General features: G+C 57.1%; 5 protein-coding genes across 5 annotated transcripts; 2 read left to right on the plus strand and 3 right to left on the minus strand.

Moving 5' to 3' along the window:
• Positions 1-5,264: 5,264 nt before the first annotated feature.
• Positions 5,265-7,637, plus strand: ISF_00521 (CP2 transcription factor; the record flags this gene model as incomplete). Its single annotated transcript, XM_018844128.1, has 3 exons — positions 5,265-5,278; positions 5,336-5,485; positions 5,534-7,637. 3 exons carry the CDS (start codon positions 5,265-5,267, stop codon positions 7,635-7,637), a joined length of 2,268 nt encoding a protein of 755 aa, XP_018708578.1.
• A 2,023-nt stretch (positions 7,638-9,660) lies between these two features.
• On the minus strand, positions 9,661-10,446 carry ISF_00522 (Acyl-CoA N-acyltransferase; the record flags this gene model as incomplete). Its single annotated transcript, XM_018844129.1, has 1 exon — positions 9,661-10,446. The coding sequence occupies one exon, from the start codon at positions 10,444-10,446 to the stop codon at positions 9,661-9,663; it is 786 nt and encodes a 261-aa protein (XP_018708579.1).
• Positions 10,447-11,047: 601 nt separating this feature from the next.
• Positions 11,048-12,952, plus strand: ISF_00523 (hypothetical protein; the record flags this gene model as incomplete). Its single annotated transcript, XM_018844130.1, has 3 exons — positions 11,048-11,156; positions 11,234-11,281; positions 11,352-12,952. The coding sequence occupies 3 exons, from the start codon at positions 11,048-11,050 to the stop codon at positions 12,950-12,952; spliced, it is 1,758 nt and encodes a 585-aa protein (XP_018708580.1).
• A 570-nt stretch (positions 12,953-13,522) lies between these two features.
• On the minus strand, positions 13,523-15,831 carry ISF_00524 (eIF4-gamma/eIF5/eIF2-epsilon; the record flags this gene model as incomplete). Its single annotated transcript, XM_018844131.1, has 4 exons — positions 13,523-13,821; positions 13,872-15,555; positions 15,617-15,673; positions 15,733-15,831. The coding sequence occupies 4 exons, from the start codon at positions 15,829-15,831 to the stop codon at positions 13,523-13,525; spliced, it is 2,139 nt and encodes a 712-aa protein (XP_018708581.1).
• A 435-nt stretch (positions 15,832-16,266) lies between these two features.
• ISF_00525 (Tetratricopeptide-like helical) lies at positions 16,267-18,527 on the minus strand (the record flags this gene model as incomplete). Its single annotated transcript, XM_018844132.1, has 4 exons — positions 16,267-16,323; positions 16,371-16,658; positions 16,732-17,402; positions 18,212-18,527. The coding sequence occupies 4 exons, from the start codon at positions 18,525-18,527 to the stop codon at positions 16,267-16,269; spliced, it is 1,332 nt and encodes a 443-aa protein (XP_018708582.1).
• Between the last annotated feature and the right edge of the window lie 878 nt (positions 18,528-19,405).

Genomic DNA, 19,405 nt, shown 5'->3' on the forward strand with positions numbered 1-19,405 from the left:
GCCTCGCAGGCGCGTGTGTCGTTCTCTTTAGTGTGGATCGGATCAGCGACGGATTACTTTTTCATTATGCAACGTAGCTCGACGCCAACTACCGAGCCTGACAAGCGCACAAGCCGGTCGAGGGACCGTTGCGTTGGCTGGCTGTTGTTGGTGTTAGCTTGTCAACTTGCATGCTTATTATTTATCAGTGTAAACCGGAAAGGGCGTAGGCCAGCATAGAGAGTGAGCTAGGCGAGAGCCGTACGACCTCTGCTATCCGTACCAGGTGGTATGGACATATGTCATAATCGTGATCTATGATGGTTAACTGGTCTGGGGCTTGCGTTTGCATCCTTGCCGACCGGGAGGGGTTGAACAAGCTCACGCCACGTTCTTGGCGAAGCCGGACCCAAAGTACGAAGAGCAGAGACGCGAACCCATCATGCTTGAACTCGAGGGCACTAGGCCTGGTAGTACTGTAGGCGGATTCGCCGAACGCCGCGTGAGGCTTGGTTACGTGCCACACAGTTGGCCGATATTGGTTGGGCGAAGGAAGACAAAGATAAAACGCGCGTGCAGTTTGGAGATGGAGATGAGGAGACGCGGAGCCATAGCTCCGTGATGAAAGGACGTCCACCCACATTGTACCGCCACATGGTCATTGTGATTGCAGCATCTTCCAGTGGTAAAACCAGCCACAGTGGATGTGGCTTGTTCTCCAACGTGGGATATTACACAAGGATGCCTGCATATCACGATGGATCTTCTAGGCTGGCAGCTGGGGCGTGTACAAAAATGGTTTCTTGTACTCAGCACCAGACCGCCGATCACCGAGTCCAACGCTGGCCGGCCTAGAGAAGAAATCTAGACCGCGCGTGGGGGTTTGGGGTGGAATAGGGCAAGCATGTTAGGGACGTACATATACATACATACATACATTACATACATACATTCGTAGTAAAATATGTCCGCGTCGGTCTACCTACTGTTAGTTAGTTCTACTAAATTGAATAGGCTGTGAACCAAAATTAACGGCTGCGTGACGCTGTTTGCCAGCAGAGCTTTTGGATCACACAGCGGGAGCCGCGTACTATGTACTGTATGTATGTATGTATGTATGTATGTATGTATGTATGTATGTACATAGGTAGGCAACCTGGCTTTTCTTTATGGGTGCTGAGAGGCGTCGCGTTAGTGGATAGTGGCCATCTGCGAGGGTAAGCTGCATGACGTAGGAGAGTTGGTGTAGGTAATCAATTCTCTTGAATATACGCCGCCGAGTAATATGGCCCCATCACAAACGATAAACAATACCAACAGTCATGTTAATTCTTTCGTCGACGCCAGCGCACCCTTACCTTGAAAGCTTTGTCGGTGACACGCAGCCCCTGCCGCGAAGTTGCTTTGCCTTTTCAGCCGCCTCCCAGGCCAGTCTAGAGCGCCCATCGGGATCTGGCGCAATAGACCAGGTACGCACACACCGCCCTGGGGAAACAAGCTCAATCGGCAAAATTTTTTTTCCCATTCTTCACTGTCCTGGTGAACCACCGGGGTTTTCGGCCGAAGCGCTTGGTGGTAGCCGTTTCACCAGGCGAACCTTAATCAATCATTTCAGCTGTCTTTTTTCTCCTCTGGTCCGTGACGCCATTGTCGGAGGTAGAGGTTGCGCGGTAGACCGCGACGAATAAGAATAGAAAAACGCAGCGAGGAATGTAATTGATAACGTCACATATCAGCCAACGCAGAAGATCAATATGGCGGGCCGGGAGGCGTGCTCCGTGCGGGCGTCGGCCCCGGCACGAGTCCAAAGAATCTTCCTGACTGGAAAGGCGATGACGTAGTGTTTTGAAGATGTGGTGGTCAAGCCACACACATCTGAATCGGGACACACACCACTTACGTACATAGTTGTGTGGCATACATGTGGCGGTGCGCGGGGACCTCTTCCACGTGTGGCTTGCAATGCAAAATTCCGTACCTAACTTCACGGCGCGATAAAGTAATAAGTGAAGTGGTACATGTGTGTGGCAGAAGTGTGTGGCTAGCGGGCGAGTCCGGGCCTCATGCGTTATCACACACAACAGCTAACACAGATCACAGTAGAGAAACACTCGCAGCTTATTTAAGGCTCGTCGCATCGGCTTTGGCAATCGCGATCTCGCCGTGCAGAGGAGGACCAGAGGCACCACCACATCCGATCAGAGACATGCGTTTTCGTCTTGCAGGACCCAAGCACTTATGACGACAGAGCGGGCTGGCCGACGAGGCTAATCCAAAGCTTGCAGCCGGTGGCTGGCCAATGGCAGCTCGCCAACGAGGTCATTAGCCGCGTCTCCACTTTTCAGTAGGGTCAAGCACCGCCACACGGGCTTGTGCGGGGTCCGCGTTGGTGCGCGGCGATGGGCTCATCTTTTTTTTTTCGAGGGGTTCAAGGCGCCGCCCGCCATGTCACTTTGGGACTGGCGGCCGATGGATTTAGGACTGGGCGTTTTGTTTTGAAGAAGGGCAGACGCAAATTTTATTGTGCTGACTCAAGGGGAGAAGAAAAAGAGGTGAAATGCATGCTGGGAGTCAATCGCCTTGCAGCAAAGTCTACCAAAGGCGGGCTGCATGATGGGCATTGTCAATACAATATGCCCCAAAATTAAAGAGAGATCGGCCGACATGGCTGTCGGAAGCCGCAGCCGGCTCCGGTAGCAAACAAGCATAGAGGCCAAGCATTTCTGAGTGTAACTGACGGCAATCACTGACTTGAGTAGACCTAGTGCTGGCCGTTATTTATTTTTTTAACTCGTTCTGCCGTATCGGTCCCATCTCGGCGCTCTTGTCAAAAAACGCGTAAACACTGATTCATTCGATTTCGTAGTTGTTGGCATTCTCGTGGTCCCCTACGAACAAGCGATGGAAAAATGGGTCAACATGACGACATGTGGCTTGTCCTCTGCCCCATCCGCCAGCCAGCCAGGTGCCTTTCTACCCTTTTTACTTGTTCAGGCACCCGACGCACCAAAGAAGAATACCGCTAAGAAAATACCGTAAAGTTGATTTTGCTAGTCAAAATGGATTATGACGAGTGAGAAAAAGACCCTTGCACCCCGAAAATACGGGGCACCCCAGACGACGACAGCAACACATCACCACCACCGGCTGACAACTCCGCTGTCGATTACTGAACGGATTTCGGGCATGCTTCATGACTTGATGGCTGACCGATGCGACGGAGAGGATCAAAGCAATATAAAATGATAGTTGTCTGATGTCAGTCGAGGGATTAAACATGGCGGTGGACGTTGTCTAGCACAAAGTCAGACAATTTGGCTTCCGCCGGTGTCCCGCCGTGTCCCGCCGAACAAGCGTGGCATTCCACCCCCCTGTTCCCGCCGGAGGCGGTAACTGCTTGTGCATTTGTTCATAGATTTGCGCAGTGCCGGTCTTTGAATTGTCTTGGTTGTCAAGGTCGGCTGTAACCATAAGCTACATGTACAGCGCATTAGACAAAGCTGCACAGCTCGTCAAGGGTCTTTCTCATCGTCCAAGTTGGGATGCTTGGCTTGTCTCATTTGGACCACAAGACGCGTCTAGCACGGTCAAACGCCCATCTTTACTCTGTAGCTCGAGGTATGCTTTGCATCACGACGATAAACGATGGGGGGAGGGCTCCACGCAGCCCAACGCCGCCGATGCCCACCAATCGTCACCCCTAGCCATGGCCATCCGATGCTGCTGGAGGTCGGTGGGCATCGGTGGATACAGGTCGGGTGGGCGGCCGTCTTTATTTTCCCTTCTTGGCTATCAGTAATTAACTCGTTTATTTAAGCCTTTTCGCACATCATCCGAGCCAGCCTCGTTGCCTGCAAAAGGTATCATTGGCGTGCCGTCCTGTTCCCATCAGCCACGTTTGAATTGCCGTCCATCACTCTGACTGTGGCGCACACCTCGACCTCTTGTGCCGCACCGCCAAGATCAAGACAGACAACACGAGCCGCCGACTCACAGTGACGACGATGGCGTAACCTTTTAGGTACCACCTACAAATAGAAACTGCACTAGCCACCTACTGCTGTGGCTTGACCCGACCGTTTTTTCATTCTTCCATCTACACCAGCCACAAGGTATGTCGTCTTTTACTTTGTCGAACATCCCAGCAATACTCCCACGTCCAGGCTCCCTTACCTCTGTTTCTTTCCTCCCCCGCCTGTTTTCTCTCTCCTCCTGTCTTGCCTGCTCCAGTCCAGCGAGCCTGTGTCGTGTTTTGGGTGGATGAGCAAGGGCCGACCGAGGGCGTGGCTGTAGTGGCACCAGTGCGCAGCGGACCCAGGCGCCCACGCACGCTAAAAGACCGGGACCCATAAATCTGGGGGTTCTCGAACCTTGGGCTCCTCTCTCGCTATGCGAGCGACCTGTGGTGCCTGGACGTTGAAGTCAGAGAACTCTGTTCTCCTGGGTGCCAGAGGACAACATCGCTTTGGGGAAAGCAGTCAATAAATGCTGAGAAAGACCTCAAAATATTCTTCAAGCTTTGAATGCTTTCCCTTTCCCTTTTTTGCTGCGCCCCTCACAGCCTCTCGCAGCAAGCAGATTGCCCGAGTCCACCCCCAGCAGGTGCCGCTGCCGTGACCGCTGTGAGCCACTGAGCCACCTGCAACGGGACTGCTGTAGCCCGTCCGTTGTACCGCTGGCCCCCACCGCTCAACCCACTGCCACCCGCTGCAAATCAACTCACTCCATCTTCCGTCTGTCTCTCCCTCCCCGGCTCTTCATATACTCCCCAATCCCATCGCCGACCGCACTTCTCAAAAAACCACCCTTCTCTTCTTCCCACCCCAATTCCTCCTCCGCATTCTCGAATACATACATTCCATCCTTTCGCTGGCGTTGGCATTGGTCATTCGTTTCTCACCATCTCTTCTCAGTCCTCGTCCTTATCGCGCCTCACCTCAGCGCCGGTCCCTATACCTGCAAACGAAACGCCTCTACCGTACCAACCTTCGTATTCCAGTGCCTTGCGACACGTACCAAGCAGCGAAGCTCGACTCATCTTTTTGTCTCTCCGCACCTGTACTCTGCACACTTCAACACTTTGCCGCCGCCATCTATGCAGCGGTTCGCTGCGGCCATCGTGCCCTGATAGCGCATCTCACCCTCAACCTCGACTCGCCCCTCACGTCGGAGGACTCAACACATAACGACCCTCGGCGCCGTCTCAGGTGAATTTGCCCTGCACACCACGGCCCCAAGACCCGACGACATACTGCACTCCCCTTCACGCCGCCATCACCGCCATCATGTTCAGCCAAAGGTAGCTAGCTTCCTCGTCATGGCGCCGCGAGGCCTTTCCCCTGCTGACCCTTTCCAGAACGAGCGCCCAAAAGCCCGATGACGAGCTGCTCGCCAACTTTCGCCAGCAGTTCCCCCAAATAGGCGCCACTACCGAGGGGGGCTCACCAGGCATTTCTCAGACCGCTGGCGCCCCAGATTTAACCACAACCGCCCCCCCAGCCCCCAGGTATGTTAGGTCTGCGTCCGACTGATGGTTCCACCCTGACAATGCCAGTATCCGCCCAGAGTTCCATGACCAGGACCCGACACCCAGAGCGAACAACGATCCCTGGCGCTTCACGCCTTCGCTGCTGGACCCCAACTCGTTTGCCTTTACCGCCTTTGGTCACGGCAACACCGGGTTGTTCACCCCAGGCATACATGGGCCACCGCCTTTGTATCAATCCCAGGCCGGCGACCTGCACACACCGACCATGGCCATGCTCCAGGGCGTCACAACGCCTTTTGGCGCGCCGGCATCTCTGGAGGCCATGCAGTCCGGCGCCGTCATGGATCCATCGGCTTTTCATCCTGTGCCCAACCAGCAGATCAACCAGCAGATCCCTCCATTCCAACCATATCTCCAAGTCCCCGGTCAGCACTTTGCGCCAGCAAATTTTGTCCAACACGACACTGGCTACGAAACCATGGAACAAGATCCCTCACCGATGGGCTCCGAAGAACCCGACCACCGCTTAATCGGCTTAAAGAGTCAACTGGCCATCAACGCTGCCGCCATGAATCTTCCTCTGCCGCCGTCCGCCGAAAAGTTCCGATTTCATTCGACCCTCAACGCTGCTACGGCCATGGTGAAGCAGGCTGACGAAATTCCCATTACTTATTTAAACAAAGGACAGGCCTATTCTCTCTTAGTTGCCGATACACAAGGTGCTGTGCCAGTTCGTCCCGGAACTCGATATCGAACTTTTGTCCGCGTTTCGTTTGAAGACGAGGAGCAGCGCTCCAAGCCCAGCGTATGCTGGGGCCTGTGGAAGGAAGGGCGAGGCACCAATGAAGCTCATCAGCGCGGTGGCAAGCTTCAGGCAGTTGAATACGTCGAAGCTAGCCAGCCTGCTGAAGGCGACGAGAAGAGAACCCGCATCGAAGTCGAATCCTCATCCTTTGACGGATTCTGCGTCACCTGGACGCCGGGAACCGCTGGTGCTCCCGAAGTCAACATTGCGGTCCGATTCAACTTTTTGTCCACCGATTTTAGTCACTCCAAGGGTGTCAAGGGTATTCCTGTACGGCTTTGCGCCAAGACTACCCAGCTGTCGGCAGGAGACGGCGTCGACATTAGCAGCGACATAAAGCCCGACGTCTGCTACTGCAAGGTCAAGCTATTTCGAGATCACGGTGCCGAGCGCAAGCTTTCGAATGATGTGGCCCACATCAAGAAGTCGATTGAAAAGTTGAAGCAACAGATTGCGCAGGCTGAGAGCGGCGTCAAGGACAGCAAGAGAAAGCGACAGAGCATTGCTTCCAAGGCCAGTGTCGATTCACGTTCCGGCAAGGTGCAGAAACACAAGCGGACATGGTCGATGTCGTCGACCAGCTCTAACAACGGAGGTCGGCCCTCGCTCGAAGACGACTTGCACTTTCGACTACAAACGCTCCAAGACATGTTTACCAGCACTCGTCCGATTAGTGTCCTGTTCTTGCGTGGTGAAGATGCGGATGACATGGATCTTCATCCTGTTTCCATGCCAGGTGACACGTCTCCCGCTCCTCGCGAGGGACGCAATTGGCAAGCGCGCAGCGGACGCAGCTCTGTTCGAAGCTCTCTGGTGTCGCCTTCGCCCAGCTCACTATCCCTGGCATCGCAGTCGTCGACGGGCGGGCACTGGCAGAATTTTGATTCTCGCGGTCCCGAGCAAGTCACGACAGTGAACCGAACAGATGATTCGGGTACACTGAGCGGGTGGATTGAAGCGCTGGGCGTGGACCCTACGTATAGGCCACCACCAGAGCGCGGGCCCAAGCCTGTGGCGTGCTTGTACGTGCAGTACGATGACAAGAAGACGGAGAGGCGCGAGTATCACCGTGCAGTCTACCTGTATCAGCGGTCGCTGCCTGAGCTGAACAAGCAGCTTGCGGCCAAGTTTGGTCTGGAGGAGAGTCGAATCCGGCGGATACTTCACTGGCTCCCAAGCGGGCTGGAAGTGGAGCTGGACAACGACGTTGTGCAAGAGCTTCGCGAAGGGCAAGACATGCGACTGGAGGTGGAGGAGATTGTCGACCAGCAGGGCAAGGAATTCCAGATGTCGGTTGACGGCGAAGAAAATGAGGACAAGCAGGCGCAGCAACTAGTGGGGCTGATTCTACGCCTTACATTTTGAAGCTGATTGATTTGGTGTTCTACGAATACAATCTTGGAGGATTCTGGGCGGTGTTTTTATTTGTGATATACCAGGACTGGTTGGATGATGCTTGAATTTTTTGTCTTGGATATACGCGTTGTACAAGTGTGGAAAAGCGGCCATGAGCGGCATCAAAATGGGAGAGGCAAGCGGCGCCGTGACGAACTCGGTCAGACCGTTATGAAGATTGTTCTGCATTTACAAGCCGACGGGAGGTGGTAATGTACAGTATGTATCTGAAGGGTTTTTCTGCTTGGAGGAGAGGGCCGAATATGGCGATTAATGAGGCAGTTGGCGACGAGTATGGGTGCTGTGAACTAGTGATAATCTACAAAGAATTTAATCTTGCTTGGTTATTACATGCTATTCCGAATGACTGGGATGTCAAGCCGGTGAATGCGTGGGTGAGGCAACGTCAGTCAGGTACTACATTGGGCGTCATGGTTCGGGGAAGATGGGCTTGCTGGGATGGTTAGGCGAGGCCGAGAATATGAAGCATGTCACCCCATGGCAGGATAAAAATAGGATCATGAACTGCGGGTATAGAAAGGGGACGGGATTGTTATTTTGGCGTTGCGCAAAAACCGGTTTTTCGAGGGTGATTGGAAATTAGAAAAGGTGGCGGTGCAAAGCCGACCCGGGCTGGGTGGTTCAATGAATGGTGCAAGCCTTTTTTTTAGTCAGGACAGGGCAAAAAAAAAAGAAAATCGACTCGAGTCTAGAAGCCGTTGCGGGGAGGAGGAGGAGGGTGTGCTGATAAAAAAAAACAAAGCAGGGCCAGCGAGATCTGATATCAAATACAGGGCTTAATCTAGCGGGCCAGGACGCGATTTATAGGGCGAAGTCGCCTGAGGATAGGCCTTCAAGGGTACAGATAAATAGATATGGGGGCTACAACTTCTATCTACAGAGGCCCGGCTGCAGCCTCCCTTCTCGGCAAGAGACGGTGTCTTGCGCGTAGAATATGTATCGGTCATCTTCATCAAGGATGGGATACCCTTGTCCGAGGCCCCTGACAGCGAGGAACTGCGAGAAGCGCGGTGTGCGATGCAATCAGGCACCAAGGTACGTGGGTTTTACAGATATCCATCTGGAGTCGACGCATATGAAGAAGAAGAAGAAAAAGCATAAGAACAGAGGTGCAGTAGAAAAAACAACTCGAGGCACGGACATGAACGTGGGCAGGTGTTCGAGTCAGAAGACGGCTCAACCTCAGATTCGTTCTGTCTGTCCTCTTTGCCTTTCTTGCCTTTGACTATACTCTCATCCTTTCGCAGAATGGCCCAATCACCATCCAAACATCCATCCTTTCCCGTTGTCTTGGCGGCTTGTCAGTTCTCTCTCCACCAAACGCATCCCTCCTCATTCAAACCTGTTGCGATATGCTGCAGGGGTTCGGAGCACAGCACGCCCCCGCAAGGAAAAGAAAGAGAGTCCCAGGAAGTGGAAAGGACAGGACACCCAGGCCGGCTGAGAGAACGCATCTCGGCAGCCCTGCGTGCTATCTGTACGATGGGCCATCTTTTCTTATTAGTGCCGGGGTTCGGAGAGACATGCGGGGGAGTGTCTTGGTGTTTTGGCACATGTCAAGTGTCGGCGGCCTCTTGGGCAGCAACGGCTGACTGAACGGATACAGGGGCATCCATTGGGGAGGATGATTAATGGGAACGGACCCTGTTGAGTGCAGCAAATGCAGATCTGGCATCGGGAAAATGCCGAATGCGGCTACACGGGAATCGAGAAAGTTGACAAGATGGATTGCCAGGGACCTCGCTTTTGTCCGTCACACATTGACCCCAGCCATCCATCTATCTTCGTCATAGGAACCGTTACCCATGTTGTCTCTAGCAGCCATCATATATCATATATACCAACATGTCACCAATCCTTACCCACCGCATCCGGCGCATCGATGTGCAGTAGCCCATCTCCATCCTATTCCCCTCCCATCTTCACCTCCCATCCTTCTTCATACACCCGACCCGCTCTCCTCTTCCCTTCTTCACTCCTTCCCTTCCTCCTTGGGCCTGGGCAGATACTTCATGTACCGAAACACGTAGTGCCCCCAGCGCGCGCCCTCCCTCTCGCTAGCCGGCGGCGGGCACGGCGCGTAGGCGTCCAGGTCCAGGTCCAGGCTGCGGACGACCTCGAAGCCGGCCTTGCGGTACGCGCCCCACGACGGGTCCGAGGCGTGCACCCACGCGAAGACGCCGGCCTCGTCGCACACGCGCGTGCCCCAGCGCAGCAGCGCGCCGCCGACGCCCCGGCCCTGGTGCGCCGGCGCGACGGTCAGCCCGATGATGAACAGGCACCGGGTGCCCGGCGGCATGACCTCGGCCATCCAGGCCTGCATGTCGGCGTCGGTGAGGGCGACCAGGCGTTTGATGGGGTCCGTCTCCTCCTGCTTGTCCTCCTTCTTTTCTTCTTCTTCGTCTTCTTCTTCCTTTTTCGGCTCCGCTTTCGGCTTGGCTTCTGCCGCCGCCGCCTCGGCCACGCGCTCCTCAAATAGCGGCAGCCGCTCCGGCACGAACCCCTTGATGCCCCAGTTGCACACGCCCATGATCTCGCCGGTCGCCTCGTCGACAGCCTTGATGACGTGGCATGTGCGCGAGGTCAGGTGGGCGGGCATGCTCTCGAGAGTGTACTTTTCCATGTCGAAGGGCTCTTCCTCGCCCAGCGCCTTCATCTGGGTTTGCCGGTCGCTGGCAAACGCCTGGCCGGCGAGGCGCGCGGCGAAGGGGATGTCCTCGGGCTGGAGGCGGGCGATGCGGATTCCGAGCGGTGGCATGATGTATAGGTCTGCGTGTACACTGATATAACTTGCGATGAGGATATAGCTAACATGGTATTCGTAGGATGCCGCCGTCCTTATTTATACACGCCGGACTGCTGGTAGTGCCTAAAATGGTGGGGTAGAGAGAGAGTCGAAGCTTCCCGGTTGAGTCACTCGGCCGTGCTGATTTGGGCAGGTAAAGAAAGATGTAGAGTCTGCCATTCTCAGCATGGTTAATCGGGAGTTGATCTGATGGAAATTATGTAGTTGGATATACGTAAAAGAAAAGAAGCAGGTCAATGTATGTAGTTATGTGTGTATGTATGTATGTATGTATACGAAGTGCAGCTGCATTGTTTGTTGCATCGCCCCACTCCAACCCCAACCAGCTGGATCCCAGCTTTTTTTGAGCCTCACTTGACATCACTTACTTAACCTCGATCCATCTTCCCACCATCGACGCACGACGACACCCGCCATCGACGAGTCGTCGGGCGGCCGACCAGTTACGACCGCGGAGATATCCCCCCACAAGCAACCAACCATCATAGACCACCGTTTCATGATTGCTGCGCTCGCCGGCTCCAGACGCCTAATTTCCTCGCCGCCGCGCGCCATGGCTGCCGCCTCCGCGTTTGCCCACTACAATGGCGCCGGCCAGAAGCGCGGCCAACTCACTGTCACCGCCCTCGGTCGCTGGTCCAGCCTCAACAAGACGCTTCCTGGTTCGTTGCCGATTCGACGGCCGTTGGGGCGTTGAACAAACAAACGGACAACAACAAGGCTGACTGACCTGCCCCAGCTGTCGACAAGATATCCGCCCTCCACGTCTACGACTTTGACAATACGCGTACGTTCCCTCCACTCACCTCGAAGCCGACCATCCTCGTCTCTTCTCTAACCACACGGCGAAAAACTAGTCTTCAAAACTCCCCTCCCCAACTCCTCTCTGTGGACTGGCTCTACGATCGGCATGTTGTCCAGGCAGGACGCATTCATCAACAGCGGCTGGTGGCACGACAACCGCATCCTCGGCGCCACCGGCCTCGGCCTCGAGCGCGAGGAAGCACGAGCCTGGGAGGGCTTCTGGAATGAAAAGATCGTCGAGCTCGTGCGCCTGACCGCTCAGCAGCCTGACGCGCTGTGCGTGCTGCTGACTGGCCGCGGCGAGCAGCGCTTCGCCGATCTCATCCGTCGCATTGTCGCCAGCAAGCGACTCGACTTTGATATGCTCTGCCTCAAGCCCCAGGTCGGGCCCGACCACCAAAAATTCTCCAGCACCATGAAGTTCAAGCAGGCGCTGCTCACCGACCTCGTCGAGACGTACCGCCACGCCGACGAGATCCGCATCTACGAAGACCGCCCCGCGCATACCCAAGGCTTCCGCGACTTTCTCAACGACTACAACGATGCCCAGCGCGCGCAACCCACTCGAGGACCCATCCGCGCCGAGGTCATCCAGGTCACCGACGCTCAGGTCGCGCTCGACCCCGTCGTCGAGGTCGCGCAGGTCCAACGCATGGTCAACGAGCACAACGCGGCCCTCCAGCAGCAGCCGCCGCACCTACGGCCCGACGCACTACGCATCAAGAAGACCGTCTTCTTCGCCAGTTACGGAATTCCACGCGCCGATGCCGACCGACTAATTGCCCTCATGCCAACGATTCCTACGCGACCAGGTGACAACTCGGTACGCCTCCACGGGACCAACATCGTCATCGTCCCGCGACCGTGCCCCAAGCCCATTCTCGCCAAGGTCGGGGGCCTCGGCGCCACGATGACGTGGCAAGTCACAGGCACCGCCTGCCTTCAGAACTCCCTTTGGGCCGCCTGCGTGACGCCCGTCCCGGCCACCGCCCCCTACCACACCGATAGCCCCATCCCGGTCGTCGTGCTCGCCTGCAAGAAGGGCGCGCGCCCGGCCGACGCCGCCAAGATCAATACGTGGTCCGCCCTGCCCCCCGAGCGTCGCTTCACCTTTACCACGACCGTCGGCGAGAAGGCGGTGCTGCGCGTTGAGGCTGACGACCCGCGCGAGGACGAGTACGCAAGCTTGTTTGCCAGCAGCAACAGCAACAGCTACCGTGGTAATAAAAATAACAGCGGCGGCAGCGGCGGTGGCAGAGGCGGCGGTGGCAGAGGCGGCGGTGTCCGCGCTAGCACCAAGCGGAAACACAACGACGACGACTGGAACCCGCCCAGACAACCCGCCGCGGATGCTGCGGCGGCGGCTAATGCCGGGCGCGGGGGCAGAGGAGGAGGTCGCGGCGGTCGAGGCGGCGCGGGCTCGGCTCGCGGGGGACGCGGCGGCAAGAATAAGGGCAAAGGACGCGGCGGGTTCGCGCACTACCGGTCGCTCGACGACGTCGGCTCCCGCAACCCCGCGCCCGCCGAGGTGAACTACGACGACACCAACGCGCAGCCGCCGGCCAACGCGCCGACCGGTCCGCGCGGCGGCAAGGGCAAAAACGGCGGTCGCGGCGGCGGCAACCACGTGACGGACCTGCAGAGCTATTACTGAGCAGGGTCTGAGACCGGTGGTTGGGTAAATCCTGCTTGTAAAGAGGTGCAGGTGGTGGAAGGAAGGAAGATGTGTGTTCGATATCCCCCAACTTGGCTTTCTTTTTCATTATGTACAAGGGAACCCAAGAGCGGAAAACAAGGGCTTGGCTTTCATTTGGCTTTCATGGGCTGCCACGGGGCAGTTGTCTGATTGTAGTTTTTCATACCGGGCGTTCTTGGACGATTGTTTTACGTATCACGGTTTCATTGCATGTACAGAGAGATACGGGCAGAGACGGAGTGACTGTACAGAGACAGAAAGACGAAAAACTGTTACAGAGAGAGACACAGAGACGGATAGCATCCAGTAGCATAAGCTATCAATGATTTAATTCACATGCACCGCAGGTTCATGCTGTGTGCTGTACTTTTTAATTCCTTGGTATTTACATCCCTTTCATCCACGTCATTTTCAGGACAAGCCCACGCAGAAGACGCGCTGCTACTTGCTATACTTGCTCGGTATTTTTTCCAAATCGTGCAACTATCCCCGTTTTGTTCCTTCTTCGTCTTCTTATCCTGTAGCCTACTACTCGTCATCATCGTCACTGTCATCGTCGTCGTCGTCGTCGTCCTCCTCCTCCTCCTCCTCCTCCGCGTTCTCCAGCCACTCCACCAGCACCCTGCACTTGTCCCTCAGCGCCGCCATCGTGCCCTCCGCCGCGGCGCGCCCGTCCTCCCACCACGCCAGGATGCCCTCCTCCTCCAGCACGTCGAGCGCGTACAGCTGCTGCATCAGCGCCGCCAGCACCGTGCCCGCCCTCGCCGCGTCCAGCCCGGATTCCTGCACGACCTCGCCCAGCGCCGCCTGCGTCGCCAGCGCAAACGCTACCTGCTCCGGCTCGCCCGCGCCGCCGACGCCCACCTCGTCGACGAACCGGACCGCGCCCCCGCGCGCGGTGAGCGCCGTCTCCGCGGCCTTGCGGCGCGCCGCGCGAACGCGGTGGCCACGGCGCGGCGCATCATCTCGTCCGAGGCGTTGTTGGCAAGGCGCAGGCCCATGAACTCGAGCTTGGCCGAGTCAAAGTCGCCCGAGGCGGCGCGCAGCGCGTCGAGCAGCCCGTGCACGGCGTCGGCGTGGAAAGAGGCCTTGCTGGCGGCCGCCTCCCGGTCGGCGGCGTCCTCCGCCGTGTCGCCACCGCCACCGACCCCGCCGCCGTCGGAGGAGTCGTCGTCCGAGTAGGCTTCGGAGGCGAGCGTCGACACCGACGAGGTCGACACGTTGAAGCCCGCCGTCGAGTAGATCAGCGTCCGCTGTAGGCGCGCCGGGTCGTCATCCTCGAGCTCGTCGGCCTCGGGGTCGTGGAAGGCGGCGCCGTCGCCGTCGGCACCGACGAGCGCGACGTCGGCGGTGACGGGCTTGCCGAGCGCCGAGAGCGTCGAGATGGCCGTGTCCTCCGGGACGGTCATGCCGTCGCCGATGCGCACGCCAAACGACAGCAGCGCGCCAGGCTGGACGGTCGCGCCCTTGCCGATCTTGACGCCGTCGGCGAGGATGGCGTGCGTGACGGTGGCGCCCTCGTCGACGGCGACATCGTTCCAGAGGAAGGCGTCGGTGAGGGTGGCGCCAGCGGCGATGACGCAGCCGCTACCGATGACGCAGTTTGTGACGGTGGCGCCGGGGCCGATGGATGCGCGGTCGCCGACGATGGAGTTGCGTAGGCGCGCGCTCGATGCGTGCCACGCGCTCTGCTCGATGACGACGCCGCCCGGGTGCGCGCGGTACGCAGCGCCGGGCGCCAGGTTGTTCTCGGGGATCAGCGGGAAGGTCCAGCGGCCGAGGACGTCGCGGCTGACGGCGTCGTACATGCGCAGGTCGCTGGCGCGCGCGGCGTAGCCGCCGTCCTCGTCGACCACGTGCGCGTAAATCATCTTGCCGTTGAGTTCCCAGTCCTTGAGGACGCCGTGGAGGAAGTTGCGCCGCGGGAGCTCGTAGTCGAAGCTCTCGGACCACAGCGCGAGCACCTCGGGCGTGCAAATGTCGACCTGCGCGTCAATGAGGTCGGCGCGCACGTCAAAGTCGGTGGAGAGCTCCTCGGGGATGGCCGGGTCCAGCAGCGTGCGGTGCCCGCTACCACCGCCGCCGAGCGCGCTCATCTCGTCGTAGTGCAGGCAGCGCTGTGTTTTGTTGTCAATGACAAAGATGGGCGTGATGCCGCGGGCCTTTGTGCGGTGCGCGTCCGGCCCGCCGCCGCGCAGCACGCACGTCATGATGTTGAGGGCGCTCTCCTCGCGCCGTCGCCGGTGCGCCGCCAGCACCGCGTCCAGCGGCAAGTTGGACACCAGATCGCCGTGCACCAGGATGAAGTCGCCGTCGATGAGCGACCGCGTGTCCAGGTCTCGTAGGACATCACCCGCCGACCGCGCGTCCGCGACCCGGATGAACTGGATGAGCGAAAAGGGTGAGGATTTCGAGGCCGTCGACCACCGCGACCGGTTAATGTGCTCTTCGACCGCGTCCGTGTTGGCCCCGCAGTACAGGTAGACTTCGTTGACGCCATTCATGGCCAGGAACTCGAGGGTGTACTCAATCAGTGGCGTGTTGCCGAGGGGGAGAAGACACTGCGGTGGTTGGTCAGTACATGGCGTTGTGGGATGGTGTCGGATGGTGTTGGGTTCGTACTCTCGGTTTGCCGATGGTGAATGGCTTGAATCTGTCTTGAAATGAGTCGGCAAGGATCTAGCAGCTTCCTGGTTAATCGAGAATTAATTGCCCCGCGGTTATGGCATAGCACTTACCACCGCCTGAAGGACGTCCTCGCCCTTGCTTTCGGCGCCCGATTTGGCGGGCTTTTTGCCCTTGCCCGAGCCGGCGCTGCCTTTTCCCTTTTGCGACATTTTGACGCGAGGAGAACGCACAGCGTGAACCAATGCAGGCCAAAGATTGAGGATGAAGATGTCGAGAAGTGGGTTGTGACTCAAAATCCATGGTGGTTCAAGGTTGAAGTGGGCTGCCTTGTGCGTGGGGCTGCGTAGCTTACCCTGTAGTCAACTCTAAATATTGGAATATTTATATGATCGCGCTCTCAGCTAGTAGGCCGGCCAGGGACGTCCTTAGATTTAAGGTTTTCTTTTTCTTTTTTCTTTTTTTTTTCTTGTCTGAGTCTATTTGATAATTGCGATATCTGCCAATTCTGCTGTGACTCATGATGTAAAGCTTGAAGAACGCACAGAAATCACAAAAATCACAGAAATCACCACAAGCCCAGCAAAACACTTTCCATGCCACAAACAAGCAAAACAGCAAAGTACTACGTATTCCACCTAGTTATCCTACGCGTCTTTCGCGGGGGATGTCAAGCTCGCAATTGCGTCTTTGATGACCCTGCTCTACCAACCTGTCAGCTAAAGTCCAACCGCACGCGGAGCCTACTTACATGAGGGCGCAGGCTCAAAGCAACGGTAAACCGCTGAAGAACCTCTTTCAAGCCTGATCTGCCCGCCTCCATGACCGTTTGGCCAAGGAGGAGGTGTATCTCCGCGTTATCCGGGGCCATCTCCAGCGCGGCGTTCAGCTCCCTCGCGGCATCTTCAGGCTCCTTGACCCGCAGCAGAAGCTTCGCCGTCTGCACCTTTGTGAAGACGGCCAGCCGGACGGAAGCGTGCACCTGTGAGCGCCGGATGAAGCGCAATCCCAGCTCGGGAAGACCCAGCACATCGTAGATCTGTCAAGTCAGCACATCAACTCAGAAGAAAAAAACCCTGACGCAAGAGACAGAAAATCAGTACACAACTCACCCTTGCAATGTTGGTCAGCACCACTCCATTATCAGGACTGATCTTTTGCGCCCCAAGATAGTAGCGCAACGCACGTTCCGGCGCGCCGAGCCGCTCCTGCACGCGGCCGAGACCGACCCAGGCGACGTAGTGTCGGGCGTCGACTTGGAGCGCGCGCCGAAAGGCCCAGTTTGCCTCGTCGTACTCCTCACAATCGAAATGCTCGTGGCCGAGGAGAGAGTAGGCACGGGCGAGTGGCGGCCGGAGCTGCGCGGCGCGGCGGAAGCTGGCGATTGCATCCTGCTGCCGCCCCGCGCGAGACATGGCGCAGCCAGCGGCGCACCAGGCTTGCGGGGACAGGCGGTGGTGTTCGGTCAGATCATGTGCTTGGTGGGCGAGCCGTACGTCGTCGCCGAGGTGCCAGAGGGCAGCGGCGTGCACCTCCAGATCCTCGGTCCAGGACGTCCAGGACGCGCGCAGAGTTTCAAAGGCTGACCGCGCCGACGTATAGGCCATCATCTCGTAGTGCGCCCGCGCCGTCTTGGCTAGAACCCACGGTGTGGCCTGCTGCTCGACATCCAGGCTAGTGAGGGCATCGAGACATGCGCGGGGCTGGAAGCGCGTCAGGTGGTAGTATGCCGTCCCTAGCTTGAGAAACTGGTCGCAGAGAGACTTCAGTTCCTCGCCGGGGACTATTGGGGCAGAGTGAGGTTGGATCGGACTGGCCGCCGCCAATTTACCCCGTCTTGTCTTGGTATCATGTGTTGCTTCTGGGGGGCGTGGTGGCGACACACCTGGTTGAGTGTCTGTATGCGTCTTTCGAGATTTTGGCTCAAGTATCACGCGAGGCCGCCGTCTGCCATTTCCGAGGTCACCGCGCTGGGTAAGAGATGGGTGTGAACTTGACTGAGAACTCCCTCGCCGAGGGACGAGAACTGCAGTCGATGTTGGATCAGGGGACTGTAACGCTGGCTGCCTGGGGGAAGCAACGTCCATGGCCGCATCTTGCTTTCTCTTTGCAGGCGTCTGTGCCCTTGGCTGAGGCATAACCGGTCTAGAAACCGTGTATGTATAATTCTCCATCTCCTCGTCCTCCTCATAGATCGAGGGGGGCGTGCTTACAGGCGCCGATGAAATTGCTGGTGCTCTTGGAGGGTCAGTGGCCATGAGCTGGAAGATGTTTGACAAATTCAAATTCGCGCCTATGCTAGTCAGTGACAAATAATGATCGAGGAGGAACAGTAGACGGACCGAAATCACAGAGATCGGTGAATGCATCCCACATGAACGGATAAGCTTCTAGGGCTCCGGAGTAAGCATCGGCCGCGTTTCGCACATCGTCGTTGGCTCTGTGCAGTTTTCCGAGGATGCAACTTAGTGCCGCTGCATTAGGAATGAATCTTTCCGCCGCAGCCTCAGGTATCTCTACGCGCGTGCATATTAATATAAAGATGTTCTGCGCCGAACGACAAACATGGGTAGGGCTTGGGGAACTCCATACTTTGGTGCAGCACTCTCTGCAACGCAGGAATGCCGTCGCGGGGCAAGTTGAGGTGCAGACACGCCTGGGCAAATACATACACGCAGCCAGTATGTTTGCCACGAGCGGCCTCGGCGCGGCTGTATTCGTACGCGGCGGCATAGCGAGCAAGTCGTAGACAGCACAGGGACCGAAGATGGACCCAGCACGCGTTGTCAGGATCCTGCGCATGTAGACGATCGAGGAGGAAGAGTGCATTCTCCACAAGATCACAGTCCAGGAAGCGATATACAAGGCGCAGTCTGACGTTGTTTGAAGTCGGAGCATCGCTCGACATTGCGACTGAAGGCGGTGCGAGCCACGAGCGGCTTATCTTGGCCAGTTCTGAGCCATGGATGCTAATTTTGAGATTGTAAATGGCGACATATTTGTGTCAGGCGAGGGGATTGATAAACCACTCAACGCGAGGCATGGTTCCCGAATACAATCACTGATGGCCTTGTGTTCTACAAAGTTGGCGTGCGACGCAGTGTGTTTACTGTGCGTTGCCACAGTGCCAGGTTGAACAGACGTTGGATGAGAGCCAATCAGGTCGAGCTGCTATTGCAGCCGCAGGCAGCAAGTATCGCCATGCGCACACTTGGTACGTTGCACGAATGGGTTTCTCTCCGGGTTATGGTATAGTAACCGTGGGAGGCAACATCAGGCGCTCGGCTACAAGCGAGTTCCTCTCGTTTCAGTTGCGGCGTGGCGGCTCCAAGTGCGATAGTGTTGGACTCACCGCCAGTCACCGAGTGACAGTCACCGAGATTAGAGACATGGATCTGTAGCCTCGAACCCGGGGTTCTGGTTCCGCTCCCAACTTCCCATGGAACTGAACGAGGGCTGGTGGTGCAGTCTGTGGAGCGCGACTTATTACGGACTCATGTACCAATGGGCTGTAAAAATGTCCGGCCAAAGTCTCCAGGTGGTCATCTCATAACTCACATGTACTAGTACCAGAAGTTTCAATTATGCAAAAGAAAATATGAGATTGTGGTAAACTGGCCCCCACCAGTGTCTGGCGATGGATTCACTGCAGATAAATGGATGCAGAACCGCCAGAGACAAGCGACCTGTCAGATGTCGCAGGGTCTTGAAGACGGCAGCGTGCGTGGGGAGACTGTCCAGTCGCGGCAACATTCCAGAATGCTGGACAAGCGAACGCGGTCGCTG

The sequence above is a fragment of the Cordyceps fumosorosea genome (assembly GCF_001636725.1).
Source record: "Cordyceps fumosorosea ARSEF 2679 chromosome Unknown scaffold_1, whole genome shotgun sequence".
NCBI lineage: Eukaryota > Fungi > Ascomycota > Sordariomycetes > Hypocreales > Cordycipitaceae > Cordyceps > Cordyceps fumosorosea.